At 43.7% G+C, this 22,691-nt stretch overlaps 2 protein-coding genes across 3 annotated transcripts in view; one reads left to right on the top strand and one right to left on the bottom strand.

Annotated features, from left to right (window-relative positions):
* Window positions 1–228: 228 nt before the first annotated feature.
* Window positions 229–12,176, top strand: LOC138199527 (centrosome and spindle pole-associated protein 1). The gene is made up of 30 exons (XM_069151676.1): window positions 229–275; window positions 619–713; window positions 804–885; window positions 966–1,063; window positions 1,169–1,249; window positions 1,956–2,057; window positions 2,319–2,671; window positions 2,783–2,860; window positions 3,606–3,697; window positions 3,841–3,937; window positions 4,058–4,115; window positions 4,345–4,679; window positions 4,771–4,895; window positions 5,834–5,921; window positions 6,076–6,184; window positions 6,281–6,428; window positions 6,525–6,626; window positions 6,783–6,853; window positions 7,080–7,223; window positions 7,352–7,498; window positions 7,600–7,698; window positions 7,793–7,850; window positions 7,988–8,114; window positions 8,786–8,907; window positions 9,958–10,092; window positions 10,193–10,233; window positions 10,358–10,418; window positions 11,005–11,117; window positions 11,206–11,356; window positions 11,567–12,176. Exons 3-30 carry the CDS (start codon window positions 837–839, stop codon window positions 11,788–11,790), a joined length of 3,408 nt encoding a protein of 1,135 aa, XP_069007777.1. The 5' UTR covers window positions 229–275; window positions 619–713; window positions 804–836; the 3' UTR covers window positions 11,791–12,176.
* A 79-nt stretch (window positions 12,177–12,255) lies between these two features.
* The window catches only part of arfgef1 (ADP-ribosylation factor guanine nucleotide-exchange factor 1 (brefeldin A-inhibited)), a 48,887-nt gene continuing 38,451 nt past the window's right edge, over window positions 12,256–22,691 (bottom strand). For both annotated transcript variants that reach the window (XM_069151671.1, XM_069151672.1), the window contains 17 exons: window positions 22,420–22,510; window positions 22,200–22,240; window positions 21,893–22,062; window positions 21,300–21,451; window positions 20,083–20,255; window positions 19,738–19,898; window positions 19,273–19,403; window positions 18,847–18,976; window positions 18,550–18,685; window positions 17,921–18,059; window positions 17,420–17,492; window positions 17,087–17,246; window positions 16,861–17,000; window positions 16,601–16,772; window positions 16,290–16,428; window positions 14,303–14,420; window positions 12,256–13,756 (listed from right to left, as the gene is read on the bottom strand). In XM_069151671.1, the coding sequence (XP_069007772.1) occupies window positions 13,496–13,756; window positions 14,303–14,420; window positions 16,290–16,428; window positions 16,601–16,772; window positions 16,861–17,000; window positions 17,087–17,246; window positions 17,420–17,492; window positions 17,921–18,059; window positions 18,550–18,685; window positions 18,847–18,976; window positions 19,273–19,403; window positions 19,738–19,898; window positions 20,083–20,255; window positions 21,300–21,451; window positions 21,893–22,062; window positions 22,200–22,240; window positions 22,420–22,510 (2,387 nt within the window). In that variant the 3' untranslated portion in view covers window positions 12,256–13,495. The remainder of the gene's footprint in view (window positions 13,757–14,302; window positions 14,421–16,289; window positions 16,429–16,600; window positions 16,773–16,860; window positions 17,001–17,086; window positions 17,247–17,419; window positions 17,493–17,920; window positions 18,060–18,549; window positions 18,686–18,846; window positions 18,977–19,272; window positions 19,404–19,737; window positions 19,899–20,082; window positions 20,256–21,299; window positions 21,452–21,892; window positions 22,063–22,199; window positions 22,241–22,419; window positions 22,511–22,691) is intronic.

Below are 22,691 nucleotides of genomic sequence, written 5' to 3'. Positions count from 1 at the left end.
AATATGCCATAGATATATTTATATGGTGCACATCATTTTATAATACGTAAATATAATTTAATATGCCAATATTATAACATTTGAAGCGATTCTTGCCCTATTTATCAGTACTATTCAAGTACAAACACCCCTCTGACAGAAATCATGGTTCAGCCCTGAGGAGACGTCCACTAACCGTCGGGGAGACACTGACATCTAGCGGCGCTTTGGAGATAGACACGTGAAGGCCTTTTTCCCTATCCGGTCTCTGGCACTACTTTTAACCGGGAGCTGAGGTAGTATATGTTTTTTAAAAAGATTGTCATACGCGCACATCAAATTAAATTGCCAACATTGCAGACTAATTACAGACTTTTTCTTATTTTTCCAAGGCTTTCGTGTTAGCTCTGTTAGTTAGCCAACTGTAGGAGGGCCTTTGTGTCATCGTTGCCCTTAGCAACGGAATGATGCTTTGCGCCTCGCAAACGCAACGAAATAAGCGTTTGTCATCTTTTGGTCTGTGAAGAAAGATAATTTAAATATGAATGATGTATAATCGCGATGTCGTTATATGACTTCTGTAGCCAGAGTTAGAGCTGAGTTTTGAAACGGGGCACACGTGCTGTGGGATTTGAATAGGTAATGGTCGAAGATGGGACGTTTTTTTTTGAAGAAGAAGAAACTCCCTTAAATATGTCATCGGGGAAGTGCGACACACCATTTCTACAACCGAGGTATGTAAAAATAACAAGGCAGTCATTTCGTAACTATTAATGAACAAATCGGTGTTTCAGCGAAATGGTTTACGTGAATGTTCTCCACAGTCAAGGGCTGGTGATGCGACTAACACTGTAAATATGCCTCCGGCATCAGCAGCACAAGGGATAACCCCTAATCCAGACAGAGGTACTGTGCGGGTCTCTCACAGTGAACACAGTCTGCAGTGTTTAGTGTGTCTTACAATATATGTTATGTATATTTTCCAGGTTTGGGATTAAGTTTCCTGCTTGGAATTGACTATGAAAAGAAGAAGCAGAGACTTCAGCAGGAGCTGCAGCAGGACTACAAATATTATGTTTCCAAGGTGTGAGGATATATTTGAAAAGTAAACAATTTAGAAACCGTGTTTTTGTTTCACTAAATTGCCTCTTCTTGCATTCTGGCCTTCATTATCAAATTCTTCCTTCAGAAAAGGGATCTGAAAACTGGTGAGCCCCGTCCGCAACCCCAGGGTCTCTCCCTACCTATCGATGAGAAGATATCAGTGAAGGTGTGTATGGTTTGTTTGTGTCTTCGAGTGTGACATGACAACAAGCAGGAAATTCAGTACCTTGGTTTGAGCTGATATCAATTGCCGATTGCGTAATGCCTTGTGTTTCATGGCAATTGCTTTTGTTTAGAAGTGCCGATGGACTAAATAACAAAGTGTAAGAAAGATTTTGAGATATTGGTGAGCCAGTGGCCTAATAGACAGAGAGACAATGAGTTAGTGCATTTTTGAAACGTAAGTCAAAGTTCTTTCATTATGCATGGGAACTGCATTTCCCAGTATGCTATTACGGGTGGCCTCAGCTCCAGTGATAGTCCTACCGCAATCATTTTATGGTTTGTGGTTTGAAGCCCAGCTCCTTTTTAGCAAGAAATGAATCAAAAATTTCTGCTAATGTGTGTTTATGGCAAAAAAAAAGAAGAAGTGTAAACTGCATTGGATTAAAGTGTGTTGTTGGATTTGTGTTTTTTGTTTCACATGTTATATACTTTTATGTGAGCATTGAGGCTTTTTAGAGACATTTTTTATCCATTAATTAAAAGTCAACAGTGAACTAAATGAATAAAGGACAAAGTATAAGGGATGACACCTAACATTTTATTTAGTCAGCTTCAAACTCAGCAATGGGAACATGTAACTAGAGTGTCAGCTGAGTGAGATGGCCGCTTCCTTCAGAGACATGAATGTGTTTGTTTTTCTCTCACAGGAAAAACTGAGAGCGGAGAGAAATAAAGAATACAACCTCTTCCTCCAGGAAAAAGCTCAAATCGGGAAGTTAAAGATCCGACCATCCTCTGTCACTTCTAAGGTACGATGATTAATGAACCTTTACATTAATGCAATGCATTTGGTGCAATGATGCATCCAATTTGTGTGAAACTTCCCAGTTATGTTTTTAAACATCAAGTTATGTTTTTATTACTAGAAATGCTTCTCCTTTTTCATCAAGTAGATGTAGCTCACTAAATAATTGAAAGGCAAATGATGAAAAAAAAAAAAAAGTCTAAAGCACCCAGTTGTAAGTCAATTCCTGTCATATTGAAAGTTTTGCACACATTTTTGCTTTCAGCCCGGACAAGTTCAAGCTTCAGATGCTGTGAACCTTTATTCTCAAGTCTCTCCTCTGTCCTTCCTCAATACCCAAACAAATATACCACCTCCTCACAAGGAGCAGCCTGCATCCAAAGACGCTGCCACCCTGACTGAAGCCGTGGATCAGGAAAAAAGCACAGAGACCTGGGCTCCGGGCTATCAACAGCGAAAGCGCTGGCAACTCCATAGACTGAAAGAGCCCTGTAGCTCTGAGGAGGAGCTAAACACAGACAAAGAGAAGTTTGATTTCAGACGCGGGAGGAGGCAAGACAGACACACTCAAGAGCCTGAGTACAAAGAGGAGAGAACACAAGAGCAAAGAGTGAACAGGTGTAGCTTCTTTCTGAAGAATGATTTTGAACCACTCGTATTTTCATCTGTTACCACAGAGAGGAGTTCAGGTTTGGTAATATGGTAAAAATATACCCGTTTATATGGCAGATATTCTCAGGACGTAAAGGAGGTGGAGGCACCTGTTGTTCATGATCAGAACAAGATGGATAACATTTTGAAGCCTAAGTAAGCAAGATTCATTTCTCTGTATAATTCTGGTCCATGTTTCTCAAAAGTATCTTCAGGGTAAAGTGATCTCAGCATCTTAATGCGAAGATGTATGATCTTCGCATTAAGATGCTTTGGGGCAGACTGGTCTGGTTGACTGGTCTCGCAGCAATGAGATTTGTAATGCTGAAACAGAATGATCCTTTATAGCAACCGTATTCACATGCAGAGCTGGACGGCCAATAACATCCTCCGAGAAAGTCCCATAAATTTCCACAGTCAATCAATAGAATACGACTGACTAATATCACAATTGAATGAGCCAACACAGGCTCACTGAAACACATCACAGGTACAGATAATTGCTGCCATACTCAGTTATTGCTCTTCAGCACTTTTCTTACATGCCGTTGCATTTCGTTGTTTCCTGTTTATGCCATTGGGATTCACGGCTAATGCTAAACTGTTGACATGTGGGGTGGTGATGGAGAGTGAGCCTTGGCCCAGCTCCAGGCAAACAATTTCTCAGCCCAGTTCTATCAGAGAGGCTGGATTGATTAGAGCATGAGGCTTTACTCTCCGTCTCTTGAGTTATAGACCACAAGGCTCTGCAGGCAAATTGTGAAGACGTGTGTGACGTAAAATCGTAGCCGGGTGTGGCTCGGAGGGAAACTGATTGCAGTGCTGTTACCCTTACATGCTGCCGGTAATTGGATGACTCTTGTGGAGTGTCTCATTCTGCTTGTGCATCTGTGTTCAATAGGCTGCAAATGCCAGGCAGCATGAGGACGGCTTCAAGATCTACACCTGCTATCAGCAAGGATAAGGCTGAGTTTGCTACTGGACTCATGATTGGTAAAGTCATTCTTATTGCACAGAGCTTTTGGAAATATATCGACTTGTGGGTTTAGTGATGGGTTTTGTCATTTAAATATCCTGTTTCAGAGCTGCAGGTGACAGCCTTTGTACTGTATGTTTCTGGCTCTGTTGTGATGCAGGGAGAACAGAGGAGCACACGGTCACTCAGATGAGGAAAGAACGGTACAAGCAGGAGTTGCTGGGACAGATTGCTGAACAGCAGAGAAACAAGATGAAGTAATTATTTTATTCCCTTAAATCATCATTTTCATTTGAGTCGTTTCAGCTGGCACATCCTTGTGAGCCAACAAGGCACAAAAGATGTGGATGATTTGCATGGGCCTTTTTTGGTCTCAGGGAGAAGAGACTTGAGCTGAGGGTTGCTGCCACTGGAGCCACAGACCGTGAGAAAAAGGTAGAAGTAGAGCATTAAAAGTCTATCATAATGCTTTCATCTGTTACATGTCTGCATTTGTAAAATCTTGTAGAAATGCCCTAACAATAAACAGTTTCATAGATGCTAATGATAGTATTTTGATGCGGTTGCACAACACCCCCTTGAGCTGCTGTTTATCGCTTTCTCAACATGTGCTGTCTGATTTATTTTGATGGATCTCTTTTGCATGACATATCACCTCCTGCAGGCTGACAGAATAAAGCAGTTTGGGCCTTTAATTCGGCAGAATGATAGCTTGAAACAGAATGTTTCTCACAAGCATAGAACACAGCTGGAGGCTGAAGGAAAGGATCCGTATCCAAGACCTAAAGATGACAAAACCGTTGAGAACACCGAACACAGAGCCCCCTCAGCAAAGTCCCAGGTGGACTTCAGCACAGCTCTCAGTCAGCTGCCAGGGAAGACGGTGCCTGTTTCTGGGATGGGAGCTGCAGCTGCACGAGGTGTCCCCTCATTGGACTATTTTAATGAGGACTACCACAGGGACTTCTCAAACATGCTGGGAGATGTGAACATGCCAAGGTAGCTCACAGTAGCTTTGTGTTCCCACACGCGAATGAAATGAACAATTCTGCTCTAAATTCACTGCATTGTCTGTGATTTTGTTTTTCAGGGTTGCTGATGTTGCTCCTCTTGTACCTCCCACTGTACTGAATACTTACAAGACTCCATATGATGCAGCTTATTACTACCATGGAACCAGGAATCCATTAGATCCCAATCCGACCTACAATCAGAGTACAGTATTACGACCACCTCTATTTCGGTTTTTTTATTTTTTTATTTGTTGACTTTGAATTACTGCTAACCATTTTTATAGCATAGTTTTTTGTTAATTCTGGTTATTTTTTCCTGCATATGTGCCAAACAACCATTTCACCATTTAATTTCACTGTGGTATAAAGTTAACTTGCAGACTGTCAAAGGTGCTTAATCAGTGTTGCAGTCTTGTTTTATAACAAGTAAAGACTAATGTGAAGTCTGCATTGCAAAATAGGCCAACAATAACATAACAAAATTAAAATCACACTTTGTTTTACTGTGATGGATCACACTGTATTTGTTGCAACTTTCAACTTTATGCAAGTCAAATGAATGTAAATAGCTGCTTTGAAGTAGAGAACATGTGAAATACAACATTAAGCTTTGGAAGGACGGCAGCAGCAATATTAATTATTTGTATTTCTGGTAATACTAGTGTGGTGTACAGTCATTGCTGTGTCTAGTGTTCATTGTGTGTCAGGATCATTAACTGGCTTGCAGTATCTGGCAGTTTCACCTTGATGGGAATATTTACTCCCAGTCCTATCTGTAGAGGATTATTACCTTTTATTATCACGGAGCCCTTTTATCACCACATCAATGACAATGACAACTTGGCATATTAATTTCTAAATTTCATGTTACAGCAGAAATCATTTTTTTTAATTTGGGTGACATGCAGTTTATTGAAAATGATTTCTGCAGATCCAGATGGATCTCACTTTAGCCAGCTGGTCTGTTTAGTCACATTTATGTCCTCCATTTTAATTCCACTGCCAGATTTCTGCTTTGGTCTGAGCTCATAGAATTTTAAATGGTGGAAAGAAAACCTGACAGACAGTGGCCACAAATCATTGATGAAATCATTATGTGAATGTAATATTCAATTTATTATTTTGTATTTTCTTCATTAGATGGTCCGCCTGGATGGGATCAGGAGTCTGGGAAATTCGAGATGCTTTCTCAAAAGCCACCTCCTGTCAGATCCAGTGGCCGCATTGAGTTAGTGTCCATCCCAGCACCTTCTACCTCTCCATCGAAGTTTATTTATTTAGATGATAAGAAAAAGTGCACTCCGTCTCAAATTGTTTCAAAATGTATGGAACTCATATACTTGAGACTTGAGTGACATTTGCCATTTGTAATTTGCTTCTAGAGCAACTCTTCAGCATCGAGCATCTCCCCTGGCTATTGACGAACTCGAAGAAAAGGCAAAGCAGAGGCGACAGAGTGTACTGAGCTACCAAGAAGCACTTAAACAGCAGGTGCATTGTTAGACCTTCCCAATCTTTCATAGAGCAATGCCTGGGTGGTCTCAGAAAGTGCATTCTTTTGAAACATCCTACGGTCCTTGTGTCCAGATCAAAGAAAGACAGGAGCATAAAATAAGAGAGAAAGAGGAGAAGGAGCGATACGATGCAAAGATAGAAGCCGAGATGAAGGCATACAACCCCTGGGGGAGGGGTGGTGGAGGCGCTCCGATTAAAGACCAAAAAGGCAACCTTGTTAGTAAGTTGGCTTTCACTTTTCTGTTATAATGAGGTCTTCTAAAACTTGAGCTTCTTTAAAGATGAATGTGAGATGTAAATGTTTCCATGACCTCAGGTGACCTGAATCAAATGCACCACTCCAATGAGGAGTCGTATAGGAATCCTGTGTTCACTCCTGGAGTTGGACCCAGGGGTTCTTCATCCCAACGACTATCAGGTAGTGTTCTCTCTCACTCGCAGTGTGCCAGAGTTGTGGCAAACTATGGCATACATTTTTCTTTTTTAGGCTTTGTAGACATCGAATCTTCTTTTTAGATTACTGTTTTTATTTTATTTATTATTTTTTTTTTTTTACTCTTGTTAATGCTTGCAGGTTCCAAAGATCAGCAATCTCTTGAGCAGCACCACGTGCAGGACAGATACAAAGAAGCCCTGAAAAAACAGGTAGGTCTGGGGCCACAGTCTATGCGGGGAGCTGCCTGGATGCTAAGTGAAGGCACTGATCATACAAAAGATGAAATGCTTTAGCATGTGGGTCTCTTTAAAAAAAAACACACACAAAAAAACATTCTAATCTGAATAGTTTTCGAATAGTTTCAACCACTTGTGTTTCTTGGAACTTAAAAGTATTTGTAAATGAATTGTAACTGTGCCTTGACATTTCAAATAGATAGAGGAAAACAAGAGGAAGCAGGAAGAGGACAGAGAACGTATTGGACTTGAGGAGGAGAAAGAGGAGCAGAAGCTGGCGATGCAGAGAGCTCGTATACAGGAGGAGTATGAGGATGAGCAAAAGAAGCAAAAGAAGATTGAGGTGAGAAGTTCATTTTTTTGATGCAGCGCACTTCATCATTCCTCTTACCTTACAGTTTGGAGGGGGGTCTCCTCATGCGCGACTGGCCACTAAGAAATATATATATTTTTTAAATGTACTCTCTGCAGCACAGGCCGGAAAACCGTAGTTGGATCCATGAACCTAAAACCCATCGGCAGGAGGAGGAAAAGAGAGTGTGGCAGGAAAAAGAGATGGAGGAGATCACGCAGAGCGCCAGAGCAAGAGAGGAGAAGAATTCACTGTTGAATAGTGAGGTACAGCGAGCCCGAAAAGACAGACAGGGGTACTGCAGCCTGTGGTTTTTATTGAACATCTTCGTCAAAGATTGTGACTCTGCTCATTATTGTTTTTGCAGAGAGAGCAATCTCCTCCCATCCCAGCCTTGCAGAGGAAGCAGACAAGTGTTGTGGCTTCCAGGCCTTCCTCCGCTGTGAGTCAACTCTCGTCAAGGACTGTAAGTCACCTGGGTGCAAATATTTTCACATCTAAGTTGTTATGGTCCATCTAAAATGTAAAAAAAAAAAAAAAAAAGCTCACAATTTGTGTAGGAACACTCTGTGTCACCACCACACCACCGACCTGTCCCTGCAAGACCCCAGCTACACGGTAAGACGGCAAGACAGCCTTACCTCCATGTAAAAAGAATATAATGCCTTGCTGCATGTACTTGTAAATGGCGAATACCATAAAACATTTACTGTTCCGATCCTTGACTCTGCATTCACTTCTCGTGCTGGCTTCAGAAGGTCAACAGGAAGTGATGAAGGAGCTGTCAACCCTGCGGAGGTATCTGAGGAAAGAGCAGAAACAACTGGAGGTTCAGCTGCAGCAGACAGGTTCACAGGAGACTCACTACACTCCCCCCAACAGGTATTCCAGTCAGATAGCACTGAACAGCAAAGGGAACGTCTGTGTGTGTATAACGTGACCTGAGTAAATGGATTTCATCTTGTCTTCCCGGCTTGGAATTAATCATCTGCAGAAGCTATTAGACGTCCAATTTCACCTAATTCACCCCCAGATGCATCAAGGCGAAGACTCTGGTGCTCTGAACTAATGAAAGTGACCCAGGCCGAAATGGTTATCTTCCGATCTACATTCTGATTTCTTTCACGGACTCATTACTGCACTGATGTAACAGTATGATCGACAAAAGGAAATTGTAAGTCTCTGCTTAGACTCAAGTTAGTTTGCTGAAAATCATCAGAGGGATACTTTTGAATTGGTGCCAGCTTTAACGTTTCCTTTGGTTAGAAGCTGCATAAACAAAGAGCTTTATCCTTCAGGCTATTGTAAAAGCATCGACAAGTATGTTACAAACACAGAGTGGGTGTTGTGTAGTTATTGTTTTAAAGCAACACTGAATTCATTCATTTTGAAACTCAGTGTAGGACATTGGTGCAAGCGCAGCTGGGTGTTACAGTCACTGTGCACAACTGGAGAGCATTTAGCACCATTAACTACCGGCATACACATCTGTGTGTTATTACAGGGAGTTGTTCTGTTTAAAGTGGGGTTTTCCCTCTTCTGCTCACGCACAGAAGACGACCCAGAGTGGATGCATTTGAATCAGTGCACAAGCCGTCAGGCAGGAGTTCTTCCCCAGCTGCTGCACGTGTTAACGAGCACAACATCAGAGAGTTCAACCAGCTGAAGTACAGAGGTAATGAAAGACACTGTACACACAACTGTGTGATCTCCACGCCTTAAATGTGTTTTAGAGAGCAGCGTGGGAAGCAGTGACCCGCTGTCCGACGTGCTAGTCCAGGTGGTCGTACCACACACTTAGAAATTGCCAATAGACCAATAGAGGGAACTGTTGTTGTTTTTTTGTGTGTGTGAAAGCGAAGCATTGCTCAAACGGAAGCAGTGAGCTGAACATTATCACTGCTTACTTTTGCTTCTGTCCTCGAAGCCAACCCATTTTGAACATCCCTCCTACGATCGCCTCGGTTATGCCGATGACGCGCCGACGAGGGATCCTGAACCAGCCGGGTGCTGCCAGATGGTTTAGACTTTCTAAAGTCTTACCAGTCTCCCCCTAGAAACACTGAACTCAATTGTCACGAGGTCCATCCGTGACAGGCCGTTTGGCAGGGTGAACAGTGAATGTAACGCAAGCCGCCGAGGAAATAGCTTTGGATGGGTTCCCAGACTGAGTCACCGCCGGAGTTTAAAAGACACTCCGAGCTGCGGACCGTAAAAACAACAACAAAAAAATAGGAGGAAGCGCTAGTTTGCGGTGAAGTGACCAAATCCCTTACCAAACGTCCACATGATAAATACAGGATTTATGCAAAACTTGCATCTGAAAGCGCCGTCAGATCCATGTTCTAAAGTCAAGACTATGACGGGATATAGTGGAGAGGCTGTAGCCTGGCTGTGGAAGTGCTGAGTCACTGCCAATCTGCTCGTTCAGAGAGTGGGGGGAAAAAAAAGAGGGAGACCACCAAGAATTGAGGAGAGAGAAACGAGAAGTTACCCATCAAAAAAAAAAACAAAAAAACAAAAGTGAAATCTTTGCTCTTTTTAATGTTCACCATTTTATCTGTGCATCCCGGCTTTACTTCTTTTTTTTTTTTTTTTTTTTTTTTTTTTTTTTTAACGATTGCGCTAATCCAACTGCGTCAACTGAAGAAAGCTATTTGATTGCCGCTGTCGGGCAGATATGGGATAATAAATCGTGTAACGTCCCGGGCCCTTTACCCGTCAGATACAGCGTCTCGAGAGGAGGTCCGAGCCGCGTACCCTGACCCTCCCACTGACGCGCAAAGTCTGGACATGCAACAGCGGGCACTTCTACGAGAGCAACAGCGCAAAATTAGGCTCATGAATAGACAAGATGACGGTCAGAGAGCACGCACACGCACGCACACACACACACACACACACTCTCTCCTTCAAACTTTTGTGCTCTTTTAACTCTTTGTTCCCGTCTTCCTCTTTAGACTTTTTGGACAATCAGCGAGGCCATCATCATCATCATCCTGTAAGTGGACGTCGCGTTACACCTTTATCACGTTGTACACCTTCAGTCGAGCGTGTCTTATTCTTCTTCAATGCAGACGATCTTAACGGGCGCCTGCTCGTCGTTTGTTTGTGTCTTCTCTCAGAGGAAGAAACGGGACTCCGCCCACAGAGACCTCGCGTTACCGTCCGAGACCGATTTTATTGGTGAGCCTGACGGAACGTCGTCCCTTTGTAAAGACTCTTCCCTCTTTTCTTTTCCCTTCCTGTGTCCACATCAGTGGACGACACAAGGCACAGGACGTTTTCCATAAAGGTGACATGGTTTGGGAGGTCTGTCTACACACACACACACACACACACACACACACACTACCTTTCTGCAACATTTTTTTTAGTTTTTTTGTGCCAGGCCAGTTTAGCTCTTTGTTTTCGGTGCCAGACCAGCTGTGGCAGATGCCAGCTAATGTCTGTGTTGCAGCTGGTGCCAGTGCTGGGGTGCAAGGTGCCCACGCCAGCTGCCGGGTGGCGATATCACAGCGCCAGGCTTTGGAAAACGGGGCAGTAGAAACATCGTTAACAAACCTGACGCAGAAAAGAAGGCTTTAAAATAAAAAAATAAAAAATTCTGCTTCATTTCACTAAAAGGTTTTCCTGAATGTACTTTTTTTTTTTTTTTTTTTTCCCCACCATTTTTATAATACACGTGTATTAGTGTAAAAAAAAACTAACCTCCGTCCAGCTGTAAAGACATTCATTTGTAATGATTATTGTTTTTTTGGGGCTTTTTCAGACGTTTACAGTGGAGGTGACGCACGTGAAGAACGGGTTCTTCAGCGGAGATCCCCTCAGTCCTCAGCGGAGCACCGGGAGAGAACGTCCCCACGCAGGACACAGAGCCGTGATGTATGGTGCTCCTCAGTAATTAGTCTTCTGTTTGCTTCAGGTCAAATTGATCGTCCACTAAAGCGTCTCTCCCTGTGGTGTTTTGCAGGAGGTGGCCGATTCAATAGATCAGGGGGGACGTGACAATCGGGCAGACAGCGAGTCTCTGCAGCCAACCATCGGTCGGAAATCTAAAGTCAGGGCACAAAACCTTCATCGCACCGTGAGACAAGACACTGGGGATCACAACAGCAGAACAGGTGAGAGGAAACAAGTCACTTTCAGAAGACTACTAGTCAAATCTTAACTTGCTTTTTACAAGATTTCTGCAACGCTTTGCCACCTTTCCAACAAAAATGAGACAGATGTTAACTATTGCTTTAGAATATTCAAAAAAACAAAAAAACAAATGATCACATCTGATTACCTAGGCAAATGTGTAACGAATAAGCCCCCGTCCTCTCCGAAAGGGCCGTCCGCTGACGAAGTGGACCTCTCGTCTCTGAGCTCCGCCCTGGGGAGGCGCGTCTCAGTGGAGACTGTTGCCACGGAGCCCTGGCTGCGGCCCGGGACGTCCTGTCATGCTGTAAAACACTTGGGCTGCAGAGAGAGACCAAACAGCCGGGTGGATGCTGCGCCCTGGCTGACACACAGCTCCCGTTCGCCGGCCTCTGAGGACGGGTGTGGCTTTTAAACCTCTCGTTTCTATAGAGGCAGGCGCTGGTTCCCCCCCCCCCCCCCCCGCCCCCTCCCGAGAAGAAAATATCCTGGCTGTGTGATAGTTTAATCAATTTACACTGACTTACACTTAGATTGTGGGTTTTTTTGTTACACAGTTTCTTGTTAGACCAGCTTCTGCCAGAAAAAAAAAAATATGAACATCTGATATATTATAAAAGAATACAAAACTCACTTTAGTTTGGTTTGCAATACATAATTAAATGACTACATTTAGCACACAGAAAATTTGTCAGGTCCATATCTGTGAATGTATTATAAACTTGGTTATTTGAATTATAAACATACACTGGAATCTTTTTTTTAAATTTTTGTTTTTTATAATAAAAATATTACAATGTTCTCCTGGCTTGTCATGAATGTAAAAGAGAAAGCAGCTAGCAGCTACTATAAGTCAAGTTATTCAGCATTTCAAATCAACCAAGTTCAAAAACTTTATTGACCTCGAACCTGATTAGAATGCCAGATGATGTATTGTACAGAAAGTTGTACATAGTCTTTTGCAACATAGAAAACTTTACATTGCTGTATCATATACATTTTGTTTTCTACATCCATGAGCAGGAATGCATCCCATTCATACTTAAAGCACAGCTAACGTGTCATTTTCTCTATACATATACCTTTCCCCCAAACCAAAGAAAAAAACAAAAAACAAAACAAAACAAAAAAACATTAAATATATTATTAACTTTTGATTTTGTACACAAGAGTGAAAACTAAACTCACATGAAAACAGAAAACAGACTAGTGACTCAAAAGCAGCTAGCATCAGTTAGCTCTCTTGTCTTCCAGTTCCAGAAACCCAGTTATCGTCTATCTCCGTTAAAAACCTAAGAACATACAAAATGGAATAATTTAACCCTTCATTTTCCACGCTCTTGTTTAAATTACAAATTGTACTGTGTAGGACAATCTGCAGGAGACGGTACAGTCAAATAAATTATCACAAAAGTAAAATCTCCAGTGCATTCAAAAAAAGAGATCAAGTGCAGCAAATCCAGAGGAGGAAAAAAAAAAAAATAAAAAAAAAAATAAAGAAAAATAAATGAAATCTAGTGTTATAAGATTATATTACATAGCGGCAAATCTGTACAACTAGTTTCATCCAAGAGGCTAGCAATACTAATGTTAGCTATCTGCGGCGCAGACAGAAAGATCATTACTATCAATGTGTGACAAACGTCACATTTCATAGTTGCTGAAGATGTCTTTTTGCATGTTGCAGAAACCATTCATTCTTTACTTTTTAAATATACAGTAAGAAGCACACGTTTTTTTTTTGTTGTTGTTGTTGTTGAAATATATTCCTTCTGAGCAGATCAGAGATATGGATTACTGTCAGTTGTTTATCAGTAGTTTTATCCAGCGGAGGCTTCGCTACACCTGGAACAAGACGTTACTGTTTGTATTGTGATATCACGTACTCCATCTGGGCTGTTTGTGTGTGTGTGTGTGTGTGCGTGCGTGCGTGGTGACGGGGTTAAGGGTGCAGGTGGGCGGTTAACAGATAGCCGACTCGTCATCGGCCATTTAGGTCGAGTGTTCGGCATAAAACGCGCGCCGGGCCCTGAGGCGGCGCGCGGCCACAACACAGTCACACAGACCTGCGGCGGAGGCCTCAGTAGAGCGTCGTGTTCCAGGCGGTTCGCGGTGAAGCATCACTGGGCCTCCTCCCCAGCCACCTCCCCCAACTCTGTGTCCATCTCTCGCTCAACTTGGGCCTGCTCTTGGGCCTGCTGTTGGGGCTCCGGTTGGGGCTCCGGTTGGGGCTCCGGTTGGGGCTCAGGCAGCTGGGCGATGTGAAAGACGAGGCCGATACGCAGGTAAAACCGTCTGAGGACGGCCCGGAGCTCAGGGATCAGGTCGAACTGCATGATCTCACACAGGAGAGGGTAGTATCTGGAAGCGTGAGCCTTGAACTGAAAGCGGAGGTGGGACGAGAGACGAAGAGAGAAAGACGGCGACGGAGACTCGGTGAATGTGTTGCGGCTGCACAGAATAAAGTCAAACTCTTGCGCGTCAAAATCCTCTAAATCTGAATGTTGATTGATGGAAAACGCACGTGAATAACCAACAGGAATGAATTTCTGCTCTGTATATCGACCGCTCTTAAGAGTCGGGTGAAAACATTTTATTCCAATTTTTGGAGTCTGAACCAAAATCTGAAAATATTGTGATTGTTCCAAAGTGATATTTTCATCCAAATGAAAATAAAATAAATTTGACTTTCTCTGCAATATTTTGCAGCGACAGGTGTCTCCTAAAAACCTACAACAAGAAGCGTATGCTGTATAACCGTAAACACGACTGTCGCCAAGTTCTACAAAATGGATAGCGACTTCCGTTCAAACCAATAATGTAAGTGCGGCAATAGACTCTGAGAATTAAAGGCAAGAAAAGCAGCGTTCACTCGTACACGTTTGCACAGGGACACGCGCGCACAGGAGAGTGTCTCGTCTTCTTACCCTTTCATCGCTGATCTTTAGCACCCTGGTGAGGAAGAGCAGCAGCAGGTTGGTCCAGGCCTCTCTGTGGCTCTCCGAGGTCAGGGCCAAGAAGTACGCTACAGCCTCGCTGCACACGCTGCACCGAAGAGGAACATATTTCAGAAATTCATACAAACACATTAAACAAAACAAACCTGGAAATTATGAAAGCAAACACACACACACACACACACACACACACACACACACACACACACACACACACACACACACACACAAAAACTGCCTCTAATTGCTGTGTTGTTTGGTAATGTACTCTAGAAAGAGAGCATCTGCTTCTCTGCCTCACTTGGAAAATTGCTGGGATGAGGATGATGAAGATTGTTTTGCTCGGTAACTGCTAATTAAAGCCACCGACTGAGTCTATTTTGAAAACAATTAGACGTTTCTCTTCTCAGTTTTGAGCGAGGGGGTGGGGGGGGGGGGAAACCGTCGCAACACCCCTGACCTCCCTTCTCTGACCCCGCGGCCTTCCTCTCACATCAGCTCCGTCTGTTTGAACATTCATCACCCGCCCCACACACACACACACCCCTTCGCACTCACAAGTCCTTCACACTCCAGCGCATGTGACCTAATCGTACTCCCAAATCTGTTTTGGACCCCGCACCGATCAAACTCGTGCGTGTGCTTGCGCGGTCGTTTCACACAACGAGGTGATCGTGTGTAATTTCAGAATAAAAGTGTGCCCGCGTTGCCGCTGGATGACAGGACGTGATGTTCATGAGAAAGAGGGGAAGAACACGACGTGACGCACAGCGGCATCTCGGCGAGTTCGAATTTTGTGACCCGGTCACACACGCCGCCCGCACCCCTTCCCCCTCCCCCCTCCCTTCCACCTGCATCCCATTCTCGTCTCGTCTCCATAATGAATGCAAGTAGGAGAGACAGGCGACGACTCTGCCTCATCTTGGCGTCATCGTCGATACGAAGGCGAGGCGGGGAGGGGAAACGGGGCGACGGCCGTTTGTGAGGCGCTGAATAAAGACGCAGCGATGACAGCAGTGCTGAGTGAACAATGAAACATCAGTGTGCTGATTCCTTTGGATCTATACAACACGCAGCATCCGCTTCAGACAACCGCAGAGCTGTGCGCGCGCCGTGACATCAAGACAACCCTCCCTGAAGTCAGTGTAGTTGGTGACGCGAGGACAACCCTCTCTCACACACGGGGGGGGGGGGGGGTCTTGGGCTCAACCACATTTTGATGAAATAGTCCTCAACTCAGACAACATATGCGCACACTCACAGATCAGGGATGGGAATAACCGATTGCCATCAGCCAAAATTAACATTTCACAGATGCACGGGCAAAAACATCTCTGGTCTGGTGCCGGGGAATTTGGTGCAAATTACCATAAAGGAGCCTTAAAAGATCTGGAACATTTTCAATTACTGTCCTCAAGGCTCTCTTCTTCTTGTTTTCATTAGGATGTATAAAAGATAATACAAAATGAAAGACTGCACTTTTGAAAGCAAAACACCCATATCCGTCTATCCCACGCAAAAATCAAAACGACTAAATCATTTTATTCAGAAAGATATGTGTTATATTTACAGACGCATTTAAAATGTATTCATCATGTTTTCATTGCGAAGTCTCAACATCTACTTAGTTTCCATATTCTAAGCTACTAAGAGCTAAGAGTACACCGCTTTGCATATGGAGAGATAAATCTATTGTTCCAGCTGTCACTAAACAAATGTTTGCAGTAATTGACTTGCTTGAAAATGATTAAAAACGCAGACAGCCTCGTTAGTGGAATGAAAATGAGCAGACCAAAAACCAAAGTAAAGATCAGTAGCTGAACCCGTCGAGGCTGAACTAAACTCTGCTCGCTGAGTGGGTGTCATTCTCAGACCCACCGACTGCCTGGAAGGTTGAGCAGCAGCAGCGTAGATGCAGTCCATCAGTGGTACAGTATGTACAGTATGTGCCGCTTACTTGAGCAGTCGCCTCTGGACCTCCTCCCAGGCGTCCCGCCGGCTCTCGTCTGTGTACATGCGAAACAGGATGCGCAGCCCACATGCCAGACTGCTGGTCTCCTGCTTCAACAGGTTGGGCTTCGACTTTCCTTTGAAACCTGGAATACGCACACAAAAAGGCAAACATTCGAAATTAAACGAAGTTACACTTCAAATTACAAGTCATCCCGAAATCCCCACCCCAAAAAGCTCCCATAACCATATTGGTATTGCTGTTATTTGGATCAAGTGCAAAGCAACACAGATGCTGACAGTGGTTTCTTCTCCTACCTGCTTTCCACAGTAAGGTCCTTTGCTCGTTGTTGGAGTTGAACGCCTTGGCAAAGCAGTGAGACTCCAGCAGGCAGTCCAGCAGCTTGAAAAGCTGCTCAGAGGTCAGGTAGCGGTACATGCCCTGGTCCTGTCTCGCCACTGGGACATCAGCTGCGCACACAGCATCCCGCTTCAAAAAAACCAAATAAATGACGGATTATTACCGATTTATATCTTACAAAACAAATGTTTGAACACCAAACCGCAGCTCTTTGTACCTGAGCAGCAGCAAAGTTCTCGGCGTCTTCCTTCTTACTGGTGGCAGGAAAAAACACAATGTTATCGATAGTCTGGATCAGCTCCAGTTGCACGACACACTTTATCAGCAACGCTGAGAATAAACGGTGCTCCTGGATCTCTGTGGAGCAAACAGGCAAATGTCCATCAGAAAATACACAGACAAAAACATTGGTGGTCAAACAACGAGGTAAGTGAGAGACTTACTTGTTGGGGTCCTGCTCCTGGAGCCGTCCTCACACATGCCTGAGGCGAAGCTATACTGACTCTGCCGACGGTTCTCCATAGCGACCCTATCAGCACTGCTGATGGAGTGCTGGTCGTCAGAGCGGGACTGAATATCCACTGACTTCTGGGAAATTGAGTCCTAAGAGCAGAGTGGGCAGAAAAAGTACATCAGTTAGTGACCAGAAATTAAAATGAAAGACCCAATATTTAGTTTCAAAGCAGCAACATTTTCACGCAAAAGATATAAAAATAAAATTGAACAAATCTGGAAATCTACTTCATTCATTTAAACACAATACTGTATTTCCTCACCAGCTGTTTGTCAGACAGGCTTTGTGTTGTCAAGAGTTCTCCCTCTGCTCCTGCTGGTCTCCATGTTAACAGCCTTAAAAACAGGAGAAATATTCATTCAATAAAACACAATTATTACTGTACAAATTGATATTTGGCTTCTAACTTCCATGCTGGAAAATGATCCGAAATGGACAACTGATCAAGCTAAACAAAGTTTACATTGGTTAAAGTCTTTGATAGACATTATGTCCACTTCTTTATTAATGTCTGCTTCGTGTTTCAAAGAATCAGATTACATGAGGGATTGTGAACAATTGTGGCTGGATATACAAAATCCAAGGGGAACTGTAACGCTACAATGCATCTTTTATTTTTCCTGCCGCTTTAATTTAACTACTAATATGACAGAATATCACAGCAGAGTTTAAGCCTTTCTGAGTCCCTATTTGTATTTAAATATATCATCATGGTTTCTGACTTTGAGGAGGATGCAGTCTTGGATTCAGAGCAGCAGCTTACGCATGTGGGATTGTGGTCTTGAAGATGTCTAGCATGCAGTTACACGTCTTGTCCCAGGTCTCTGGGGAGAACTTCTCCCCATTCAGGATGACCACGTTCTCTAGACAGTTGGTGCCTGAACGGGCAAGCTGCTCATTATCTGCAGACGCACGGATGAGGAGGAGAGGGTGGGTAGTGGAGAGGGGAGGGAGGGTGGGGAGGGGGTTGAGACAATGGAAGTGTAAATTAAAAGGGAGGAGAGTGTGTAAAAAAAAAAAAAAAAAAAAAAAAAAAAAAAAAAAAAAAAAAAGGTAAGCTGTGTCAATATGTCAAGTCTGCCGAGATGTCTCCTGAGCTGTTCTCCTGTAAACAGCCCCAAAGCACTAAAAATCATTAATAAAGATTTGCTTGAACTTCTTTAATAAACTGATGGACCAGTGTTGAAGTTCTGTCACTACAGCCAAGCCCAGGTATTTCCAGTGACCTATTGTTTTGGGCCTTCTAAACTAGCTTGAATTAACACCATCTCCTCTCCTGACTTCTGCCATTACTTGGACAACTCTGTTCCCCCCACGCAAAGCACGTGAATTCAGCACCGGGAGCCTGAAAATACTACTTAACGTAGAGAGAGGAAAGGGCTGCGTACTCACCTTGCTGCACACACCAGTAGAGTTGAGCCAGGATATCGTCCAACAGGACGCCATTGAGCGACTCAAAGTATTGGGTGAAGACATCACAGATGGCATAAAGTGCATGGTTGCAGGTGGTGGTCATCCACTCTGCTTTCTGTGGGCGCAACACAACCTCGGTGACAATATTTCCATCAACATGACAACAACTGCAGTATCTACTGGAAGATTACAGATTATACTTCTGACATTTCAGAGTGTCTGGTTGAGCTGTTGAAACGCAGCAGGTGAAACGGCTGAGGGGTCGATGTCACATACCTCAGTCTGTTGCTCCGGCAGCTTCATGTTGTCAAAGATCCTGAAGACGATCCTGAACAGGTCTTGCCACCAGTGTTTCTCAAAGGTATGCCCATAGGTCTTCATCACTTCAAACATCACCGTCAGCCCCCTGGGAATCACACACGTTCACACTTGTCATTCTTGATGCCATATCTGACCTGTTGTCGTTTTTAAAAAAAAAAAAAAAATTTTTTTTACAACATATACATCTATAGCTGGCTTTAACTTGCAAACTTTGGACTCCACCCAACCAGCACTTGTATTTTTTCTGTCTTGTCAATCAACCGAAATATGAAGTAATAACTTTTTTTTTTTAATTTATTTTTTTTTAAATCCACACTTTAATGCCTTTAATGACTGCCACCCCTCTGAGCTGTGAAACAGCTGAAGGTGAACACCGCCTACCTGGTCCTGACATCCAATTTACACCTGTTGATGATGCAGGAGAGCTCAAAGAGTATCGGGAACCACCCCCGCACCCACACACGGTCCTCGGGCGCTACATTCATGTCATCACTGGTGTAGTCTTTGAAGGCCTGCCAGAAGAACAAGAGCCGTGTTTACCGCTGTACGATTTCTGCCTCAGGAGAGAATTACACAAATGCGCATACATACTGTACGTGGCCCTGATGCGCACACTCCATAGTTATGAGGATGAGAACATGATTGTAAGGATCTTTTCACAACACAACAGACAATGTGAAGAGATGTAGGATAGCTAATACCACTATAGACTTGTACACTGATTTATCCTGTAACGTTCAGCAGACTTTCTGACTTGATGCACGGGTAAGTTGGTGAGTTTTTATTCATGACAATACACGTGGCACGAGTTAAAGCGTTCAGTAAAAAATGAGGCCTGATATTGACCTGCGGCCTCTCGGAGACATATTTGGCGCAGTGTCGGATGAGGCGGATGGCTTCCATGCTGGTGTCCGGGAAAGAGGCATTACAGGCAAACTCTGACAGACACTTCACGGCATCCTGGAAGGAGTCGATTGTGGCCGCAAAGTGCTTTTCGAATACATTCGCTGGAGAGACGGACGGAGGGAGATGAAGGAAGAGCAACAGAAGGGTGGGCGGAGAGAGGAAAAGATGGATGAAGGGAAAACAGAAAGAGCAAGACAGTGAGATCAAATTCAATGTGCCGACCACAAGGCGAATGTAACTGGTTAACAAAATGAGTGAGGAAAGTTGTGTGCATGTTGGACTTACTGACGATGTGGCCGGTGGTCTGGAAGGCCAGCTCCACGATGCTCTCGTCCTGGTCAGAGGCAGCCAGGTGGAAGACGGAGAAGATGTTCTTCCACCCTGAACGGATGTTCGCCGCCTGGGAGTTAACCATCTGGGCTATACAGCGCACGACCATGTCTCTGATGGTGGGAGACCTGAAGAGGAGGGAAAGAGAGGAGTGAGTAGGGAGAAGGACAAAGGGTGAAAACAAAGAGGGAGAGGCGTAGATAGAAGGGGAAAGAAGGAGTCAAATGCAGGGCAGCAGATGAAGAAGAGGCACGGACAAAAGGTAAGAAGGGGAGAAAGTAGGAGGCAAAAGAGTCAACTTATCTCTTTGATGTTGATTAGCTTTAAAAGCTCTTCATAACGGTCCCATTTTCAGGCAGAAAGATTTTTCCTGCACTGGCTCGTGTTGGCCCGTTTTTTTATTTATTTTTTTTTTTTACAGCAACTGTTGCCATAGTAAAGAGCATTCCTAATTGCTCAGTAGTTATGAATGAGAGAAAAGCTCTGCCTCCACTTACATTCACACAAACACAGGGGAAGGCAGCATGCCTGAGTCTAATGGACACACTGCGCTGCAGGCTTTACGTGGCTGCCTGCCATCTCCTCTCTGCTGAAGCTCTCAGCCTGTTCAATCTGTGGGTGGATTTATACTTACACTGCTACTCCTATTTCACATCAATGAAAAGTGTGCTGCAGTAAAACAGCTTGCGTTTTTGACACGCTGCACACAGACAGTTACAACGGCAACGTTTACAGGAATCAATCTCATTTGTATACGATTGGTGCTTAAATTCCATTTGAGACGGATTCTGACCAAACAAGGAGAAGGAGGCTTTTACATGAATTCACTGAAAGGGTAATGAAAAGAGACTGAAATGGGTCAGCTGAAATGTTGGCTTGCTGCTTGTCAGAGTGAAAAACCAAACAATATGCTCACTCACTGCTATAGGGAGACAGAAAGAGAGAAAGACAGGGAGGAAAAAGAAAAAGGAAAAAAAAAGGAGCAGGCGAGGTACAAAGCTGCTACAGTGGTTACGTTGGGATTGTGACTTCATTCAGTCTGCAGCCCTGTGAGAAACAGTCCAGGAATAGTAACCACTCACGACCACAATACACTTCTTGTCTTTGTACCACTCGGCACTACAGACTTACATAAACGTAGGTACACGAGCACTCGCTCACAGATACTTTACCTGTTCTTTTTCATGATGTGCTCGAAAGGCCTCAGAAAGTCTTTCTGGAATCTGAAGTTAGCCAGTTCGCCCTTCTCCAAAAATTTCATCGACAGTTGCCTGAGAGAATCCACGGCGAAAATTGCCACATCTTCATTGGAATTGCAGCCAACCTGCAGAGATACAACATTATTATTATTTAGATTACATTACTTTTGACCTTCAGCACAACTGAAAAACCAGCTTCTAGATGCACTGAAGAAAAAAATTCTACTTCCAGCAGGTAAAAATATTTCTTAAAGTAAACATTGCAACACGATAAATAACTACGCCGAGGATTTAGTTTTTTTTTTTTTTTTTTTACACATGCTACACCCAGTTTGAAGCTCCTCAGTGAGAAGCAGAGTCTTGATGAGAAATGCTTTTGTATTTAAAAGTGACTGAAATCCTACAGTGAAAGAGAAGGTGGAAGGAAAACAATCTTCTTCAGCTCACTTCCCCACAGTGGATGTTTACCCACAAGCCCTTGGGGCATTTTTAACACCAACAATCAAACAAAGATCAAACTAGCTCCTTTTTTTTTTTTTTTTTTTTTTTATCAAATCGTCACCCACCTTGTTAAAATGGTCCCCAATAACCTCCCAGATCCTGGACCACTGCAGCCTGATGCGGCCCATGTTGTAGTAGGAGATCTCCACTATTTTTTGCAGACTGAACATACGTGGGTGTGTGGGCGAGGCCAGCTCATCCATGGACACGGCACACAGCCAGCGCACAAAATCAACTAAGAAATGGAGGGACGTTGGCAATGAGCGAAGAAAGGTGTTTTGTACAGGCAGTGTGACTCACGACAATCAAAAATAGCTTGAATGCACCTGTCCTTGGAGCAATAAGAATAACACAGTATGTAACTGGACTCACCTATTGCATTACCATCCAGTCGGGTGGAACCTGTGAATATCCTAAAACAGAAAAGCACGACAACGGTTATTGAAGAGAAACATGATATTTGCAGCCCAAAATATAAGAGATACATAAGAGGGTGTGAATCAGACTGCCGGCACTAACTGCACACACTGTTATGAATAAACAAACATGGGGGTTTAACAGCAGCAAGTTCAGTTATGGGTGACCACAGTACCTGTCCACAGCCACCACCACACTCTGAGAGCTGGTCTCTCCTATGGACTCCTGAATGCTGGCGATCTGCTTACGGTCCACCGTCCCTCCAACTGCAGAGCAAAGCACAGAGGATTCAGAAACACAACTTGTTTATGAGCTTGTGTTACAGTTGAGAACTGATGTACTAACAGCATAAGTCGACTGAAAAAAAAAAAAAAAAAAAAAACGTGATAAGAGGACGAGGCTGTGACATTGGACTCTCTGTGCGTGACGCATTCAAATGCTGCTGCT

The sequence above is a fragment of the Embiotoca jacksoni genome, unplaced genomic scaffold, assembly GCF_022577435.1.
Source record: "Embiotoca jacksoni isolate LCO1_2020_lvr unplaced genomic scaffold, fEmbJac1.0.p SCAF_17, whole genome shotgun sequence".
NCBI lineage: Eukaryota > Metazoa > Chordata > Actinopteri > Embiotocidae > Embiotoca > Embiotoca jacksoni.
The sequence above is the reverse complement of the archived record's forward strand: the minus strand, read 5'-3'. Positions and strand labels throughout refer to the sequence as shown.